Source organism: Tauraco erythrolophus, chromosome 1 (genome assembly GCF_009769465.1).
Source record: "Tauraco erythrolophus isolate bTauEry1 chromosome 1, bTauEry1.pri, whole genome shotgun sequence".
Taxonomy (NCBI): domain Eukaryota; kingdom Metazoa; phylum Chordata; class Aves; order Musophagiformes; family Musophagidae; genus Tauraco; species Tauraco erythrolophus.
The window spans coordinates 120,978,250-120,999,068 of record NC_141465.1 but is presented as its reverse complement, the minus strand read 5'-3'; the positions used below and the strand labels follow the sequence as shown (position 1 = coordinate 120,999,068).

General features: G+C 37.4%; 1 protein-coding gene across 3 annotated transcripts in view; it reads left to right on the top strand.

The window, feature by feature from the left end:
• DYNC2H1 (dynein cytoplasmic 2 heavy chain 1) overlaps nt 1–20,819 on the top strand; it is a 186,423-nt gene that overhangs the window by 104,813 nt on the left and 60,791 nt on the right. For all 3 annotated transcript variants that reach the window (XM_086621801.1, XM_086621808.1, XM_086621814.1), the window contains 6 exons: nt 1,443–1,568; nt 7,988–8,098; nt 9,999–10,154; nt 12,160–12,235; nt 14,297–14,505; nt 16,165–16,269. In XM_086621801.1, coding sequence (XP_086477927.1) covers nt 1,443–1,568; nt 7,988–8,098; nt 9,999–10,154; nt 12,160–12,235; nt 14,297–14,505; nt 16,165–16,269 — 783 coding nt within the window. The remainder of the gene's footprint in view (nt 1–1,442; nt 1,569–7,987; nt 8,099–9,998; nt 10,155–12,159; nt 12,236–14,296; nt 14,506–16,164; nt 16,270–20,819) is intronic.

The window sequence follows — 20,819 nt, the reverse complement described above, 5'->3', positions numbered from 1 at the left end:
ATAGAAATGGAAAATGTCAAGTTTAATGTTGCTTTTAAATAGTCCTTGAAATTGTTCTTTTCCTGGAATTACACTGGTGTAATACATTTTTCCCATCAAATTATAAAGATTTAGATCCTACTGCCAGCTTATCTAGCTGTGAATGTTTCAGAATGTATATTTCTTACTCTGCTGCATAACTTTTTCTGTTTATCTCTAAATATCCTTTATACATTGGACTTTTAAAATGTAACATGGTATGGTGTTTGATTCAGGAGTGTTACTCAAAGCTCAATCATCTGAAAGTTGTACTACTAATGAGAATATTTTGTTGTTGTTTTTTCTCACAATTTCTCATTCAATTTATGTAGAACATAGAAGATCAGATTTTTCTTCTCTGTTGAATTATTTCTCATATGGGATAAAGAACAGAACGCTGAATTTGTGTGGTGGACTACCATATTGTCTGGTGACTTTCAGTTACCTTCTTTTAGCTATTTTAAATTATTTCAAGATATTATATTCAGTTCTATTTAGGCGGAAAATATCTCTGTAACGTCACGTAAAGCTAAGGCCCCAAGTTTCTTTGATTCAATGCAGTTTTAGGATAAAAAGATAGGATGGATTTCCTCTTAAGAGGTATCTGATGAAGTCATAATAATCGTAATAGTTGTATTTTGCTACAGCAGTAATGCCAAGATAAGACTTTTCAGTTTGGCTAAGACCACTTTCTTTTCAACTTGTTTGGTTCAGGTGTTTTTGTTATGTGTAGCTTCCAGTTAGATTCTAAGGGACAACTAAAGTGAATGTACTCTACATAGTCTAACATCAATTGTTGCAGTAATTGCACCACAGAACAAGTCCATCCTTTATTTTCAATTTTGACTAATTTATCTGAAAATTCAGTTTTGGATCTTTGTATTTCCATTGGAAGATCCAAATTTATTTTAGAAGCAGTATGGTACTATAAAAAATGAAGAAAATCCCTTAAGTTATTCATATTTCCCAGTTGGAAAGAAAGCAGCCTTAATTTTTCACTCTTCTTGATAGGAAATTGAGTGTTTCTCTTCAAAGGAAGTACTCTTAACTTTGTCCTCATTTATCTCTTGTTTTTATTGTATCAGCAGTTCTGCAGTAATACAGTATAGTCACTGATATTTAAATTGCTTTTTGAATTCCCAGGGAATACCATCACTGTCACCAAGTGATGTATGTTTTTTCCATAAAAAGACTAGGTAATGTTGTTTCTTAAGAAACTCTGGTTAGATAGGTTGCAAAGGAAAAACTTATGTTTTCTTTAATATTTTCCCTGCTTCAATAGTCTATTGCATTCGAGAAAATTCTGGTTATCTTTAGCACAGCTTCTTTTTTACATACGCACTCTAACTTGGAAATACAATTGTGTATTCAGCTGTTAAATGAGGTATGATAAATTCTTGATACAACTGTGTCTGTCATTTCAGATTGCAATGGGCCAAGGCCAAGCTGACCTGGCCATTCAGACTTTAAAAGAATGTGCACGCAACGGAGAATGGCTGTGTTTAAAGAACCTGCATCTTGTTACATCTTGGCTTCCTGTATTGGAAAAGGTGAGGATAACTAGAGGAGAATGTAATGGAAACCAGGCAAAATTAGTATGCAACATCTCTGAAGCATTTCAGGCATTTCCATAGTGATGTTTAAAATTCCAACAATTTAAAAATAGACCTTTGCAGTTTTCTCGGTTGTGAAAAAGGTGAAATGCTTCAGATCTAAGCAGCTCCTTCCTTTGTGGAAGCGCTTTAATCTTCATACAATGTAGAGTATTTCTGCCACAATGAGTGAACAAATGCTCCTGTTAGGATTTCTGGTACTTTATGGGATACTGCCTATGTTTGCTGAACTCTGAATTTATGTATGCTTAAATTTATTCTTTTTCTTTTTGGTTCTCAGACTTTCCTTTTAGTAGCTCTTTTTTGTTAACTGTAACTTGTGTCTGAGTCACTAAGAGTTTTTGCTAATTTGAAATTATAATGTCTAATGTTCTATAGAAACACTCTTACTTATAGTGTATAAAATCATTAACTTGCTAACTAAATCAAAGTGACTTTACATGTGTAGCACTGTGAAATCCACAACACAAACTAACTCAAAAATAGAAAGATAGGGAATTCCTATCAACAGTTACTACAATCTTAATTTTCAAGTTTCTAATGATTGTCCGTAAAGTGTACTCCATGCACATGAGCTTAGAGTCTGTCTTCTGCCTACCAATGACCATGTGGCGTGCGTGTGCCTTTAACATTCTTAGAATCATAGAATCATAGAATGGTTAGAGTTGGAAGGGATCTCAAAGATCATCTAGTTCCAACCCCCCTGCCATGGGCAGGGAAACCCTCCACTACACCAGGTTGCCCAAAGCCTCATCCAACCTGGCCTTGAACATTTCCAGGGATGGGGCATCTACAACTTCTCTGGGCAACCTGTTCCAGTGCCTCACCACCCTCAGAGTGAAAAATTTCTTCCTTATATCCAATCTAAATCTCCTGTCTTTCAGTTTAAAGCCATTGCCCCTTGTCCTATCACTACATGCCCTTGTAAAAAGTCCCTCTCCAGCTTTCCTGTAGGCGCTCCCTTTAAGTACTAGAAGGCTGCTATAAGATCACCCCGGAGCCTTTTCTTCTCCAGGCTGCATAGTTCCAACTCTCTCAGCCTGTCTTCATAGCAGAGGTGTTCCAGCCCTCAGATCATCTTCGTGGCCCTCCTCTGGACCATCTCCAGCAGCTCCCTATCCTTCTTGTACTGGGGACTCCAGAGCTGAACACAGTATTCCAGGTGGGGTCTCACAAGAGCAGAGTAGAGGGGCAGAATCACCTCCCTCGACCTGCTGGCTGTGCTTCTTTGGATGCAGCCCAGGATACGGTTGGCTTTCTGGGCTGCCAGCACACATTGCTGGCTCATGTTGAGCTTCTCATCCACCAGCACTCCCAAGTCCTTTTCCTCAGGGCTGCTCTCAATCCATTCTCCACCCAGCCTGTACTTGTGCTTGGGATTGCTCCGACCCTCCATTCTGAAAAAACAGAAAGGCATGATGTGTGTTGTCTAGTCTGAATATGATAGTGAACAGTAAGGAAGTGTTTGTAAGACTCTTAGTAATTATAAAATTTCAGATCTTTTAAGTATTAAAATATGGATACTTACCAGAAGTTTCTTATTTTTTCCATAAGAACATAATGCTGAATGTGCTAAACTTTCTGCTGAGCTTAATACAGACAGAGATTTGCTGATGTTTGACCCCTTGTCTGTTTTACATAACATTAGCAAGTGTGAGGCTATGTAACTCATATATCTGAACATCCTCTTAAGAGAGATCTGCCTATTTATAATTCAATTCCATCCAGATATATAAATTCAGTTCTCACAATCTTTCCATTTGAGAGGAAATACATCTTCTGGTCAATGTGAACTTTATCAATATGAAGATGATGCCTTCACAGCTTACAACTGACTGCCCTTAGCTATCTTCTAGCCAAACCCGATGTATCAGAGAATGCATGCTGCAGATGATTGCACTTGAACCATCATGTAAATTCCCTTGTTTTCTTTTCTTAAATCTGCTTCCAAAGCTGTGAATCATTTTCATATCCTAGTTTGTGTCCCATAACATCCTCGTAGATGAAATACAGACCTGATTGTACCACAGTGAGGTAGATTGAAAACTGGCCTAACTGCATGACTCAAAGGGTTGTTGTCAGCAGCAAAAAATCCAGCTGGAGGCCAGTCATCAGTGGTGTGCTCCAGACATTGATACTGTGGCCGACATTGTTTAACGTCTAAATTAATGATGTTAGTAATGGGACAAAGCACATCCTCAGCAAGCACAGATGATACAAAACTGGGAGAAATGATTGATACAGCACATGAGTGTGCTTTCATTCAGAAGAACCTTGATAGGCTCAGGAAGTAGGCTGGGGGCCAACTGGCTGAAATGCATCTTGGCAGAAAAGACCTGAGAGTCCTGGTGGGTAAGAAGCTGAGTCTAAGGCAGCAGTGTGCCCTTACGGCAAAGGCGGCCACTGGCCTCCTGGGCTGCTTTAGGCAGAGCGTTGCCAGCAGATCAAGGGAGGTGATCCTTCTCCTCTGGTCAGCCCTGGTGAGACACATCTGGAGTGCTGTAGGCAGTGCTGGGCTACCCAGTACAAGAGGGGCAATGGGCATACTGGAGCCAGTCCAGTAAAGGGCCACAAAGGTGATGAAGGGACTGGAGCATGTGTGTGACACAGGGAGAGACTGAGATAACTGAGACTGTTCAGCCTGGGGAAGAGAAGCCTTGGAGGGATTCTTATTATTTAGTGTGTATTGGCTGATGGGAAGGAGTAAAGGAGACAGAGCCAAACTCTTCGCAGTGGTGTCCCATGGCAGGACAAGAGGCCAAGGGCACAAACTGAAATACAAGAAATGCCATTTAAGCATTAGACAATTTTTTTTTTTACTGTGAGGATTGTCAAACACTGAAGCAGGTTGCCCAGAGAGGCTGTGGGGTCTCCATCCTTAGAGATATTGAAAACCTGACTGGACGCAGTTCTGGGCAACCTGCTGTAGCTGTCTCTGCTTTGAGCATGGAGTTGGACTAGACAGTCTCCAGAGGTTCCTTTCAACTTCAACAATTCGGTGATTCTAGGTCACAGTTGTAGTTGTCATTTTGCCTGAAGAGCAGAACAATTAATGGGCTGACAGAATTTTCTTCTTTACTGAAAACACTGAAAATAAAATGATTATGATTATGTTTTAGAGATTGTCAAAATGAATGGATTGTGAGAAAATTTAAGAGTTCTTTGAGCTATGTTTCTTCCAAGAGACATACACAAAACTGTTGACATTGTTCTAAAGTCAATTGTCAAACAACTGTGATATCTTCAGTGGAAAATATGTCTGTTTTGGTTGCACATAGAGCACGAGCAGTATGTTTTCATGCATTCAGTAATTACATATTTTTTGTGAAGCTTTTACACAGGCTGAAAGAGTTGGGGCTCTTCAGCCTGGAGAAGAGGAGGCTCCGGGGTGACCTTATAGCGGTCTTCCAGTACCTCAAGGGGGCCTACAGGAAAGATGGGGAGAGGCTGTTCAGGAGGGCCTGTTGTGATAGGACAAGGGGTAATGGTTTTAAAATAGAGGGAGGTAGATTCAGATTGGATATTAGGAAAAAATTTTTTACCATGAGAGTTGTAGAACACTGGAACAGGTTGCCCAGAGAGGTGGTGGATGCTCCATCCCTGGAGACGTTCAAGGCCAGGTTGGACGAGGCCCTGAGCAACCTGATCTAGTTGGAGATATCCCTGTTCCTTGCAGGGGGGTTGGACTAGATGACCTTTGAAGGTTCCTTCCAGCCCTAACCATTCTATGATTCTATGATTTGACAGCTCTCAAGGGTAAGGGGGCGCAGGAGGGCTGGTTACTCCTCAAAAAGGAAATTCTGGAGGCACAGGAGCGAGCTGTCCCTGTGTGCTGGAAATTGAGTCGCTGGGATAAAAAACCAGCTTGGATGACAAAGGAGATTTGGGAACACCTCAAAAGAAAAAGGGAAGTCTATAAGTCTTGGAAGAATGGGCAGGAATCCAGGGAGGACTACAGGGAGAAAGTTAGGGCATGTAGGGAGATAATCAGAGGGGCAAAAGCCCAACTGGAACTTAGACTAGCCTGCTCCGTAAAGGACAACAAAAAGTCCTTCTATAAATACATTAACAACGAAAGGAGGGCTAAAGATCACCTCCAGCCCCTACTGGACACGGGGGTACGTTAGTCACTAGGGATGAGGACAAGGCTGAGGTCCTTAATGCCTTCTTTGCCTCAGTCTTTAATAACAAGGTTAGTAGTTCCCAGGTGAGCTGGCCTATGGTGTCTGAGAGCAGGGAGGGAGAGCAAATCGAAGCTCCTGTGATCCAAGAGGAACGGGTCAAGGATCTGCTTCGCCAGCTGGATGCCCACAAGTCTATGGGGCCTGATGGTATCCACCCAAGAGTCCTGAGAGAGCTGGCGGATGTCATTGCCAAACCCCTGTCCATTATCTTTGGGCAGTCTTGGCTCACTGGGGAAGTTCCGCTGGACTGGAGGCTGGCGGATGTTACCCCCGTTTACAAAAAAGGGCGGAAGGAGGATCCGAGGAACTACAGGCCTGTCAGTCTGACCTCGGTGACGGGCAAAGTCATGGAACAGGTTATCTTCAGTGCTATTAATGAGCACATACAGGTTAACCAGGTGATCAGGCCCAGTCAACATGGGTTTATGAAAGGCAGGTCTTGCCAATCAAACCTGATCACCTTCTATGACAGGGTGACCTGCCTGGTTGACGAGGGAAGGGCTGTGGATGTAGTTTTCCTTGACCTCAGTAAAGCCTTTGATACAGTCTCTCATAGTGTTCTGGTTGAGAAACTGGTAACTGCTGGCCTGGATAGGCACACCCTCCTTTGGGTTAAAAACTGGCTGGATGGCCGGGCCCAAAGAGTCGTGGTAAATGGGCTAAATCCGTCTGGAGGCCGGTCACCAGTGGGGTTCCCCAGGGCTCAGTGCTGGGTCCAGTTCTGTTTAACATCTTTGTCAATGACCTGGATGAGGGGATTGAATGTACCCTCAGTAAGTTTGCAGACAGCACTAAGCTGGGAGGCTGTGTTGATCTGCTGGAGGGTAGGGAGGCCCTTCAGAGGGATTTGAACAGACTGGATCGTTGGGCTGAGGCCAATGGCATGAGCTTTAATAAGGCCAAGTGCAGAGTCCTTCACTTGGGGTGTAAAAACCCCAAGCATCGCTATAGGCTCGGGGAAGAGTGGCTGGAGAGCTGCCTGGCAGAGAAGGACCTGGAGATGTTGGTTGACTACCGGCTTGCTATGAGCCAGCAGTGTGCCCAGGTGGCCAAGAAGGCCAATGGGATACTGGCGTGTTTCAAGAATAGTGTGACCAGCAGGAGCAGGGAAGTGATCCTGCCCCTGTACTCGGCACTGGTGAGGCTGCACCTGGAATATTGTGTCCAGTTTTGGGCCCCTCGCTTTAAGAGAGATATTGAGCTCCTGGAGCGAGTCCAAAGAAGGGCGACTAAACTGGTCAAGGGGCTGGAAAATAAAACTTATGGGGAGCGGCTGAGGGAGTTGGGGCTGTTTAGCCTGGAGAAGAGGAGGCTGAGAGGAGACCTGATTACAGCCTATAAATGCTTGAGAAGGGATGGTGGGGAGGTGGGGCAAGGGCTCTTTACATTAGCGATGGGTGATAGGACGAGGAAATGGGTATAAGCTTAGTCAGGGGAGATTCAGGTTGGATGTTAGAAAGAATTTCTTCTCTGAAAGGGTTGTCAGCCACTGGAATAGGCTGCCGAGGGAGGTGGTTGAGTCCCCATCCCTGGATGTGTTTAAGAAAAGGGTGGGTGAACTACTTAGGGATATGGTTTAATGGGAGACTAGGGATGGTTGGACTGGATGATCTTTAAGGTCTTTTCCAACCTAGAAAATCTATGAAATCTATGAAATATCATCTCACAATATTTATTCTCTTAGAACTCCATTTTCCTATCTTCAGGTTTATGTGACTCATGATACATGAAGTATGCATACAACAAACACTTGAAGAAAAAGAAATTTATGTAGCTATACAGTTGTTGAATTCATTGAGATCTGTTGTTGATATGTAGCCTGCATTCCAAGGCTTCATCTTTTGAGATGTAACCTTCTGGTGTTTTTTGACATAAGAGTAAAGAACTGCCATATATTTTTATGCTCTGAATTTAGGATCTGAGGGGGAGGTGCAAATGTTTTGACACAGCTAGGATGAACTTCAAACTTGAGCACAGCCAGCGTATAGCTTGTATGGAGACAACACATCTTGAACTATAGTCTTTTCAATAACCTTACTCATAAAAACAGCTAAAGAATTTTGAGATAAACCTAGCTTTCTAATTTAGGATATTATAATTTTATAAATACTGTTCTGTATATCAAAAAACCCAACCCAAAACCTGCTTCAATATGTAACATCTCTTTAATAGGAACTGAATACATTGCAGCCTCAACCAAACTTTCGCCTTTGGCTTACTACTGAGGTTCATACGAAATTTACTCCGATTTTGCTTCAATCAAGTCTGAAAATAACTTATGAAGTAAGATCTCTTTGGAAAGCTTTTTTTACATGTTTACAATGAATGAACTTGAGTGTATAGTAAACTATATATTTAGATAGAATAAAGTTTGGATAATGTGGACTATTTACATAACTGGTTTTGCTTTATATTTCAATTAGATGTAATACAAAAATGGTATGAATTTACCTTGAAAGATTTTTGATGATCATTTGCAGTATATATGTGGAAAATTGCAGAAGCTGTGCTTTAAAGAGAAGTTTTGTAAAATGTCTTTCCAGATATTTTTTTCCAATTGAAAGTCTGAGCTGAAAATAAATTTACCTGTGGGAAGTATTTGCTCTGATTTGTGCTGCAAATTCTTTTATGCATTTAATCACGGTTTCGCAAAAACAAAAACCTACAGAGGTGCTGGAACAGGGATGAAAAACAAGGAATTCCTCCTTCTTGATGAATGTCTTCATCTGAAGATCACAGAATCACACTTTTTCTCTTTTTTTTTTTTTTTTTTGGCCTCACAGCTTTGTATTCACGGGACCTTTTCAACAAAAACAGCTCTCCTCCCATACACCAGAACATACTGTTAAAGGCCTCTACAAAAAACTGAGAGCTTTGCTTTCAAAATGGCTCAACCTAAGAAATAACTGAGACCATTGTCCTCCATCTTGTTGGAAAGTGCTCTAATTATTAATGCACTTATGCAGAACACGGATAGGGGTGCTTCTAACTCTTCCATTGGTTATGGAGTGTGTAGGTTTTGCCTACAGCTAAACCAGGAAGCTCTGGCCTTTTAGAGTCCAATGCTGCTGACTTTCAAGAAGCCAAAGTTGTTACACTTTTATATTGACTGCAGGTATTTTTAAAGTTCTGGGGTACCTTCTTGCTTATATTGTGGTCTTCAATGGTACAGAAACTACAGGACTGTGTAGGATTGTCTCGTTTCTTTACATCTAGCTTCTTGAAGTTACTGATCCTACTATCTTTGGAATAGTTGGAACTTTGCACTGATGCAACAGTCTAAATCCTTTTATTACCTCTTCATTGGTAGTAAATACAATGATAGCCAATGACTTGACTAATAATATTTGATTATTATGTGTTTGCGGTATGTCCCTTAACTGTTACCAATCAAGATGTAGGTATTTAAAAAAACAATCATCAATTGACTACATTATTTTGCAATTATTTGCCACATGTGCAATTCAACATACGCAACTATGATAATCTTATGGAAACACTAACAACAATTATTTTTCAAAAGAAAGAACTTTCTTATAAATATGAAAATGTGATTCAAATATCTTTAAAATTTATGTTTACCTTCACACTTGCAATTAATTTGAAAATGGCTAAGTATCTAATAAGTTGTTTTTACTTTTGAGCACTGTAATCTTTGTTATTATATATACTTTAACTGCAGTTATTTCTACTGGTTGTGAATGTTACCTACCACTAAATTAGAGAACTGGCGTTTTATCACACGTATACACTGTATCTATGTGCTAGCTAGTAGAGTGGGATGATGGCGGAAGGCAAGCTGACTCCGATCACAGAAACAGTAATTGGTAGTTGAACTTGTAAAATCAGAAGAAAGGTTCTTTTTCTTGAAAAAGTTGAATATATTTTTATGCTTACGTATTTTGATAGAGCGCTATTCTTTCACAAAGTTCTTTTAGTGTAGTTCAGTCCTCCTGTAAGTCCTGGTTACAATTTCCTTCAGTATGTTTAAGTTATTTTCAGTATCAGATCATTATGTTGTTTGGCTACTTATTACAAGCAGAATTTTTTCTTGTTCCATTTTGTTTTATTAAGTACTGTCTCTCATTTTATCGAGTTATAAATCATAAGTTAGAATTTAAGAAAACAGTAAATGAAAGAATCAGGATTTCTGTCTAGAACAGTGGTTTTCCTTCCAATGCAGGCACCTCCAGGCCTCAAAAAGAATCTCTTGCGGACCTATGAATCTTGGACACCAGAGCAAATTAATAAAAAGGGAAATTTGTCTAGAGCGCATTCTCTCTTTTGTTTAGCATGGTTTCATGCTGTATGCCAAGAAAGAAGAAATTATATTCCTCAGGTAATAATTTTTTTGCTACCTTTTTAAAAATTTACCCCATTTATTAGCTTTTATACTTGGAAGTATTTTTCATCAGGTATATTTTGGGTCATATTCAGAGATGAGAAAAACTTGGATGCTTCTGGTGCCTGGCTTCATTATTGTCTCTCAAGTCATTGCAAAATAAGATCTTGGTAGCCTATATTTCTGTCCCTCTGAAAATTGCTACTGCCTGCATGGGGTTATTTTGTGCTTTGTGTACTAACTGATACTAATGCAGGAGTGAAATCTCATGAAAAAGATTCTGTGAATCCTGTTTACTTGGGACAGGAGAAAATAGTTTGGAAACATGCATGATTGCATAGAAAATATGATAAAAGTGAGACTTTGGTGGGAAGGAGGAGATGACTGACTACTTTTTTTGCACACAAACCCTGTTCAAGGAGAAGGAAGAACACGGGAATTTACTCATTACTAGTGAGGATCGTAATGGTTTCCAGAGACTGTGATGTCTTTTTTCCTTAGATAAATTTTTGTTTAAAGCAAACATTTATTTCTGGCTGCAGATGCTTAAATTAAACAGAAAAAAAAAAAAAACAACCAACAAACTATTCTATGTCTTGTTTATTTTATTTAGACTAAGGGTGAAATTAACCTGTCATCTGAAAGATTCGATCTGGCAGAACCTATAATTTTTGAGAGTTTTTTGCTCCTTCTGACTTCGTGATTTATAAGGTTGTTTTCCTCTTGCCTTGCGGTAACAGACTTTGAATATGGTGTCCAAGAAGTAGAATAGGTGAAAATATTTAAAGTTCTGATCTGACACATGAACTCTCATTTGGCTTTGTTAAAATTCATGTTCATTTACCACCAGCTTTCCAAGTGACACAAAGCAGGATTACTGCTTTCTCCTTAATTCCACTGTAACTGTGTGTGTCTCATGTGCAGACTTAGTGATGGTTTTATATTTTGCTTAAGATTACCAGTTTCTAACAGTGCTGGACTGCAATTAATCCCAGTTAGAAGCTCTTGTATTTTATAATGAATTTCAGGTTGTTTTGAGTCTGCGTCAAAAAATATAGATGAACACTGTTGAGAGACACCAGTTTATGACCTTCAGGGTGACTGGCTGATAGTTTGATTGCGATCTATGGAGCAGCTACAGTCTTGACCTGAGACTGTATCCATCTCATTGGAAATGTGTATGTTATCTGATGCATTTGTATGTTTCTCATCATGAGTCATGTGCATCTGTTCCCATGATGTGATCCATGTGCAAAGTTACAGCCATAAGAAGATAGAGCAGCTGGAGATACCTTTGAGATCTGGATTTCCCAAGTTCTGTGTCATTTATGAATATTTATATATACTTACCCATTTATATTGAAAGTTTTTTATGAGAATTGCATACGCATTGCACATGAATGCTGCATAAAGAATAATGTCACCATGAACAGAAAGGAGGTACAAACTGAGAATGATTAAAATATGCATATGACCATCAGCATTTTCTCTGTAGTAGCGGCAGTAATTGCTTTTCTCGTTATAATTTTTTCAGTCAGTAGAGAAGTGACATGAATTAAGGAGTAAGATGATGAAAGTATAATGTAGACTGTGTTTGAAGACTCAGACCTATTTATGAGAATCCAAAGGAAACTGAAATACAAAAGCCCCAGAAATAAAATGATAATTCAATGTGTGACCTAGTCACAGACATTAGTAAGTTTTAGTTGAAGTAAATACTGTTAGGAAATAAAATAATCTTAAGCTTGCATTTCTCATACTCAATGGATTCGAGTTTGTATAAGTATGTAAAATTAAATACACTGGTAGATCTGATTTTTTTTTTTATACTACCTCCACTGACTGTTTCCAAAGACGCATTTTAGAGGACATACATAGGTTGTCTCTTTTTTCAGTCAGTATTAAGTATTATACAATATTCAGTAGCCACATAATATTTGTATTTTACTTCAGTATCATAATTGTGTAATTACAACTAATTTTGTATTTCTTTTAATGGTAGGGTTGGACCAAGTTCTATGAATTTTCTTTATCCGATCTCCGTGCTGGTTTTGACATTATTGATAGACTCTTTGAGGGTAAGTCACTTCTCAAGGAAAGATTTCTCACCTCTGTATCATAACCCTTCTGAATGTCTCATTTAAATTTTTCAGAATATTAAAAACTTTCACAGTAATTTTTATAAAATAGTTACTTTGTGTGATTGTTTTGTTTGGATTTTGGAGTGGGGCCATTCTGTTTAAAGGCTGCTTTGAAGGTATTTAAAGTTTGCATTTGAATCTTCACTGGAACATTTTTGTGAATATAAACAGATGATCAGGTAGTTAGGTAACTACATCAGTATGGGAAGCAGTCTGACCCTGAATCAGCTGTGCTCAGGCTTATTAGGCTTTTGTGGATGTAGATCCAGACTCTGAGGATATGTCTGTGTTAGTAAACTGGTAAGGGCTGGACACAGGCTTAAAACTATTCCATGATCAGGTTTATTTTTTCTCATATTTGGCTTATACTGGCATTCTCATAGGCAGTGACAAGGCATGGTTTGTCAGATAGCAGAGCCTGGAGACTCTTTCCAATAGGCAGCAGGTAGGAGATTACCTTATTTTAGGGCAAAAGAGTTTAGCTGTATGGATGCAAAGCACCTTGTGCCATCTAACCTTGAGTTCAAATGGGTCGTGTCTTGTTTTATCATTAGTAGAAATGTTGCATGAAGAGCTTTATCTTTCTACAACACTGAGATAGGAGTGGAGATACTGCAGGGCTCATCACCAGTAAGCAAAGCTAGAAACACAGAGTGAATCATAATTCCATTTTTGGGAGGTTGAGTAAACCAACAATTTTTTTATGCCAAGAGCTATTCTGTTCAACTTCTTGAGTCCAGAGGAATAAATAGGAGATATAGGAGTGCTTGGAAGACGAAGTCTTCTGTCTCTGTTCCTTCCTAGTGTGAGCTTCCCTATATATTGAATAAATGAATTGAATACGCATTGAATATGAATGAATACTTCATATTGAAATTCAGTGTTAGATGGAGCCCACTTCTGTTAATTAGCATAGTAATTAGCATAGGATTAGTTATTATGAAAAAAGTAATGTTTAAAAAAGTCTTTGTATTTTATGTAATTCTAAAGTGAAGTTAGGAACTGATAATTAGAAATAATTTATGATCATTGATTTAAATGAGATTTATGGATCATTAGTACTGCTGGAATTGGACCTTAGTTATACAGACTTGAAACATAGAGTGTTGTGAAGAGATTGAATCATTAATTATCAATGATAATCATTAATCTAATCATCAACTATTACTGTGAAGATAACTTTTCTTATGAAGGAATGATTGAAGTGTTTGGAAACAACAGTTACCACCAATAAAACCCCCCTGAAAGTAGTTGCTCCTTCCTTTTTTCAAGGGACTTTGAGAAGTATCTTTCTGATCAAGCTTTTACCTGCACGTGAAAGCTATAGGTTAAAAGCAGATCATTGTCCCATGTTGTTCTTTTGGACAACTGTGATAGAAAGGAGAGAAAATAATTTATTTTGAATTTGTGGGATATAGCTAAGCCAGAGTAATCTAATTGCAGCATTAATCTGGTCAGGAAACTAATCGTAACACGCTTAGTTTTATGTGCTGTGTTGTGTGATTTATAATCATTTACAAAGTACCTATGCTGGACCTCTTTGTCTTTGAAAGATGACATTTCCAGTAATGTTACTTATTTTGAGCATTATCTAGTTTTGGCTCAATCAATCAGTTTATTTTATGAGATCAGATGGTACTGTGATACAAAATAGTGTTATTTATGACAAAGGAGCACATAATTAAAATTTTAATAGCATCATTTCTGAAATGCATATTACCTATTGATTTATCTACAATAAAAAGCACTTTAAGACTTAAGTAATATTTCTAATAACTCATTTTGAAACACAGTAAGTGTTCGTGTTATCAATGACAAATATTTACAATGTTTAAAGTTTCTGCAACTTTCATTATTTCGTAATACAGAAGAAAAACAATTAGAAATTAGTTGGTGTGTTTGTATTTTTTATTTCACTGAAGAACTGCAATGACAAGAAGAAATGCTTATAATGCAATGGTATCCATTGATGTACAACTAATATCAATTAATTTTTAGGTTCCAAAGATTTTCAGTGGGAATTTGTGCATGGCTTGTTTGAAAACGCAATTTATGGAGGCCGTGTAGATAATTACTTCGACATGAGGGTTCTTCGGTCCTACTTGGAACAGCTTTTCAATTCACGAGTCATTGGCAGTTTAAATGCTAGAGGCAAGATGACTAGTTTCCCGCATTCAATATCTTTACCAAATTCCTGCAGTATTTTGGTAGGTATACATCTTCTGTCACCTAATATAGAAACTAAAATCAGTTATTTTCAAGAATTATTCTTGGAAACAATTCCACAAAGAAAACCAGAGTTACAGTCCAAAGGATACCTCCATTTCTTTAGGACTTCTTTTGTGTGGAGCACTAATTCTTAAGTGGTCAGAACTATTCTCCTAGTCTGTTTGGTTAGTCTCCTTTTTAATGATATCTGATTGGACTATAGTGAAGAGCAGCGTAGCTATGAAGAGCTGGGTAAAAGAAATTGGGTCAATTTCTGAGAAAGAAGGATATCATTACATTTTTATATGACAGTATATTAACATAGTAACACTTTTGTACAGACTGCTAAACATTATTGAAACTTCTGGATGAAATAGGAGAATCTAAATATATCTCCTTATTTACAAAATATATCAACATTCTGACATAATCTGCTAAAATGCCATGGAGGATTTATGACATTTTATTTGGAGATAAATGTGGATTCTGATTCTCCTTTAATATTCCTTTAGTATAAACAAGAGGGAATTCAACAGAATCTAAAGAACTCATCTGTCCCTATCCTTTCACATACTATTGTTGTTACTATTATTAAGATTCATTCGCATTTTAATGTAGGGCTCCATATGAGCCCTACATTACCTCTAATATGAGTTTATGTAAAGAGGGAAGGAATAAACAAACCAGGCTGGTCTCTGTTCTGGTAGATAATATGGTCAAATAGATGAACCTTTCTTCTTGCCTGCACTGCATTTAATATGTCACAATTTCTTACATGATTATTCATGTGAGAGTTTATACTTTTATATCTTACATATTTTTCTGCAAATTATTTTGATTAGTAGAACATTAATAATAAAGCTAAGTTTGATTACTAAAGTTAATTGGAATAATGTCTCTTACTAAATAGTGTTCCCTTGGTGTTTGGTGTAAAAGTCTGCTACTGTTCTTATCTCTGAAGTGAGATTCCGTGCACACCTAGGGCATACTCTTGCAAGTGGAGGACAAAATGCACGTGATATAACACAATAGGGTGCAGCCAGACTTTGAAATAGTAATTATTTTTACCTTTAAAGCCATGATGATAAGAGGTATTCAGCACCGTTAGGCCTCTTTCTGTTTTGTACAAGAGCAGCATCACTAGTGACTATTACACTATAACCACTATTAGATGCTATTGTGCATCTTCAGTGATCATGCAAACCTGGTTTTCCCTAAACGATTTCACTTTCTTTGAGTGATAATGTCTTCATATATTTAAATAGAAATGGGTGCTCTTCATTTTATAAATATGTATTATACACTATTACTCAAATTCCAAATGCCAAAATCTTTTTTATATTGTCATTAATCTCACTTCTAAGGTTTCAACAGAAGTATTGTAACTACTTTTCAGAGACAGTCTTAGCATATTTTTCTTTTCAGTTGATAGCATCACCATAGTAAGAATGGTGCTATACAAAAGAAGATAGTTTTTTATAAATAAAATTAAGAAATTTATAAATAAGATTACTAAGATATGTCTTGTGTTATATACTTATATTAATCTTTGTGTTATCCAGTGCACTTAATGAAATTCTTTTCAGCAAGCACTGTTAACTTCATAAGCTGAACAAAAAATTTCCCTCAGTTATGTTTATTCTTTTCTTCTAATGCAGGATTATCGTAATATTATTGAAAGACTTCCAGAAGATGATAAACCTGACTTTTTTGGCCTGCCTGCTAATATTGCTCGTTCATCACAACGTATGATCAGTTCCCAGGTAAAGTTACATTTTTCATTGACCTCTGAATCTTTTCTGCATCCAGTATAAGCTAGAGAACCCAACTACCTGTTCATAAGTAAGAATTTCCATAAGAAAGTCAGAGTCTAAGTGGAGGGATTTTTGTAATATGTTGACTTTTATCTGTAGAATATTTAAATATAATATTTAATATAATAACAATTATATTTAGTTTCAAAGATATTTATTTAGGACATAAATAAACAAAGAATTTTTGAGAAAGTTTACAATAATATCATTCAGTTCATGTTGAACAGTATCCACGTATATAAGTAGTTTCACTGGTTCTCTTTATACTGTTAATTTAACTCCCATCAACGGGGATAGCTGTTACAGCTGCTGTTTGTTCTCTGCAAGTTAAGGTTTTGGTTTTGGTCACTGAATTCTATTACAATAGTTTGCCAGATAGAATATGGGTAACATTTGATACTTTTTCTGAAAGAGAAATTCTGAATAATTCTCCCAGTAGTCAGAATTCTATCTTTACTATTAGAATGTGAAATTTTGAAAAAAAATGTTGTTCTCACTGGAGAATAGCATGTAACTACTTCGACATGTCATAATAAAATTGTCAACATAATGAAAAGTAAGTTCCAGAGTTTTCGTAGGTCTTGTTTAAAAATTTACTGATTTTAAATATTTCCGTTCTTGCTTTAGCTGTAAGATATGGCAGATGGCTGTATCGTAGTCAAGAGTTCTCAGGTATCATTTAATTGCAGTTTAGTCCGGATTTGAATAGATGTTAAATATTTGAGAATGCAGCTGCAATAGTAGGCAATGATCAAACGTTTTTCACCTAATAGTTTTAGAGTTGTATGTAGAAGCCTCAGCTTGAGTGAGTGACCTGGGTCATCCATTATGCTGGGAACTATTAATGACACAGCTGGGGCAACTATTCTCACCCTTTGTGGAGCCGAAAATACTGACTGTCTGTGTCGTTCTCCTCATAACTTCGTTAGTCTAAGAAGGGAAATGATGGAGTGATTTGAACTCTGGGTGTTTTCATCTTCAGTGCATTGTTTGGTCTGTTGGACAAAGCTTTTCATCGCTAATATTTTATCACTTCCCTTAGGTGTCAATTCACTTGCCTAAAAATTGGTATCTTGTATCATCTGGAGATGTCCTAGTGTATTTAATACATCTACTAGGAGCTGCCAAGTATGACACAGGACCCAAGTGAATGCATTTTCATGTTGGGCCAGCAATTGGAAGTCAGGCAAAATGGCACTAGAAGACAGTGTTTAAACAACTGATTCCCAGTACAGTGTACCCTGATCCAGTAGAGCATGGATCTGGAGGTCCTGTGTCATATCTGCCTATCCATAACGTTTTATTGGATAACATACAGAGTCTTAAATGGCATTATATGTAACAACTGAATTGAGCCACTAAGGCCTAGATTCTTCTTCTTCTGAGGTAGAAGGTGACACCTCCTCCTTGTATCCCCAACCCATCTTTCCTAAAAAGCCTGTATCCTTCCATTCCAAGACTCCAGTCATAGGATTCATCCCACCATGTCTCCATGATGCCAATAAGTTCATAGCCCCGCAGGCGTGCACACATCTCTTAACTCCTCTTGTTTATTCTCTCTGCTACGTGTGTTTGCATAGAGGCATTTAAGTTGGGCTCCCGATGAAGCTCACTTATGGGCTGGAGTGCCTGGAGTTCCTTTCTGCAGCTCTTCAGGTACTCTCACCTTGTCTTGATCAAGCCTGATCTTATCCCTTTTCCCCTTCAGATCTAGTTTAAAGCCCCGTCAATGAGCCCTGCTAGCTCATGAGCAAAGACTCTCTTCTCCCTTTGAGAAAGATGAATCCTATCTGGTGCCAGCAAGCCTGTGCCGTGCAGGCCATCCTGTTATCGAAAACCCAAAATTGTGGTGGTGACACCAGCCACAGAGCCATGTATTTAATAGACATGTGTATTTCTTCTGCTCGTAGGCAGGCAAAATTCTACCTTCTGTTTGTTCAAGTTTGCTGGGCATTCTAATACCTTTTAGGTAAAATATGGAGCAAGTTTAGGAATTTTAGGCAAAGCTGAAATGCTTCAGTCTATTTTTTTTTCGTTGCTTTTTTTTTTAAGTCTAGATGAATGCATATGATTACTGTATAAGCACAATTAAACACTACAGATCTTTGACTAATGATTTGTATAGTTTATTTGACTGGTAAATTAATTGCTTCAGATAAATCGAATGTTGATTGAATTGAGAGTCTTGTGTCAGAGCTGTGAAGTGATCTGGTCTGTATGTCAAGGCTCACTTTAATTTTCTGCACAGCCCTAGCATACTGTCCTGTATAAGGACAAGTTATAGGGAAAAAAAGATAATCAAATCAAAAAATACCAGGTTGGAAGGGATCTCAAGGATTATCTGATGCAACCTTTCTTGGCAAAATGAATTGGAAGTTCCCTATAACTGGAATTCCCTTCAATTTCAAGACTTAGAGTTACATTTTTTAAAAAAAATATCTGATTGTTTGCTCACACTCACCTAAAAAGGGCTCCATGCGGAAACTTCTTATTGATATAAGACCTTTGATCTGTTTAAAAAAAAAAAAAAAGTCGCATTTGAGTATTGCATTTATTGAATATCAGGTATAAATATATCTGTTCACTTAAATCCATAGCTGTGTTTTCAAATTATTTGTTTTATTATTAGCACATGAAACTATAAAGCTATATAAAGACAAATTAGTGGGATGAGAGTGCATAGGGTAATATGCTGAGCTCAAGAACTCCTCTGTTACGAAGCCTAAAAACACCCAAGAATCAATATAGCTCTGTTCATTTTTGTCTTAAAATCAACTTTAAATGCTTTTGTTTCTGTCAGATAAACTGTAGACTGCTGATTATTTTATTTATTTCAGCTATGCTTACATAGCTTGTTAAGAGCTGCATTGCTAAAAATGCCAGGTTTTGGAAATAAGTCCTTAGTTAACCTCCACAACGTCAGAATAGAATCAGAGTTCCTGTGTGAAGGGAAGTAGGTGATGAACACATTTGCATGCAGACTCACACTCTATTGAACTGGTCTGTCATAGCATTGATTATAAACTACGGGTTATAATCTTGAAAATATGAGATTTGTAGTTACAATTCTGTGAGATGCTCCTTTGTCATATGAGAGATTTCCTCATCCCTCAAATAATAGTTTGTGGTTCTTCTTTAACTTTTGGGGAATTTAAGTAACAGAAATGGTAGATTTTTCTTAAATTGTGTTCCTACCTAACTACGAATTCTACTCTCATTCCATTTCTGACAGTTTGGCAGCTTTGATCTATAGGTAGTCCCATGGTTCACAATCTGAAATTGAATGATTGCCTTCTAACAGGAGTGTTTTGCATAAATCCATTACCAAGCTATAGCAGAGAAAAGCTGAATGACTAAGGTAGTGAGAAATAAGTTGCTATGAGCTCTGTAGCCTCATCACTAGCACCAGAAAGGTGAAATTTAATGCCGTGTCCACTATGTCACTGATTCTGTGCTAAGTACGTGATATATTCTCTTACAATTTATGTCTACTATCCCATATAGTTTCTCATCTACTAGCCATTATCATTTCTCAGTCTGTATTTTTACTAACATGTCGTCCTTATGCAGAAATGCACAGAATTATTCCATCTACACCACTGAACCCGGGATTAGGGGCGTTAGTTATTTTTGAAACATACATACTTGGAAGTTACTTGTTTAAACCAACTGACAGCAATTTCGACTTTAGTCATATGTTTAGGCTCAGAGATTTAAAGTAATCATTCAGATATACATTGATTTTAAGTAAATTGTAATTAGCAATTATTATCTGTTCAAAATCTTTTAAAATAAGTATTAAAACAGGTAACACTGTGATCTATTCTATTAACCATGAAGTTAAACTGCCGTAATTCTATTACAAGAAACCTGATATCATTTTGTGACATCATTTCACTACACAAGATGGAAGACTTATGTAACAGAAATGTAGATTTGATAGAGACTTTTTATGAATATTATTGATTTTTCATGTATAGGAATGGTAGTCTGTATTGCTGCAGCAACACACTTTGCTGTAGCAGAAGTTTGCTGCATCACAGTGCAGCATTTTGCCGTCGTGCAGAGATCTCTTCTGTAACCTACTGCATTGCTAATGTTTGGGTAAGCCTAAAACAGCACTGAAAAGAAACGGACATTTTTCAGTAACCTTGAAAATATTGATTATATTCACAGCTTTTATTTTTTCCAGCAGAGAACTTAAGTTCTTATTTAAGAGCTGAATATCGCTAGCTATATTATTTTAATATTGGTAATTACTAATTGAATTGCTAGAAATTATGTCTTATGATGTTCTGCAGTGCAGTTCAGAGAGTATTAATATTGCATGCATACTGGTAAGAGCCAGTTTGGTTTTAAGAATATATTTGACTTAAATAGATATTATTTATTCAGCAACATGATTGAATTTTTTTTCTAGATTTTGTCCTCAGTTGCTTTATGTAGGTAGAGCTAGGTAAATTTTTAGAGGCTGGATTTCTAGAGTTCACCATGGATCT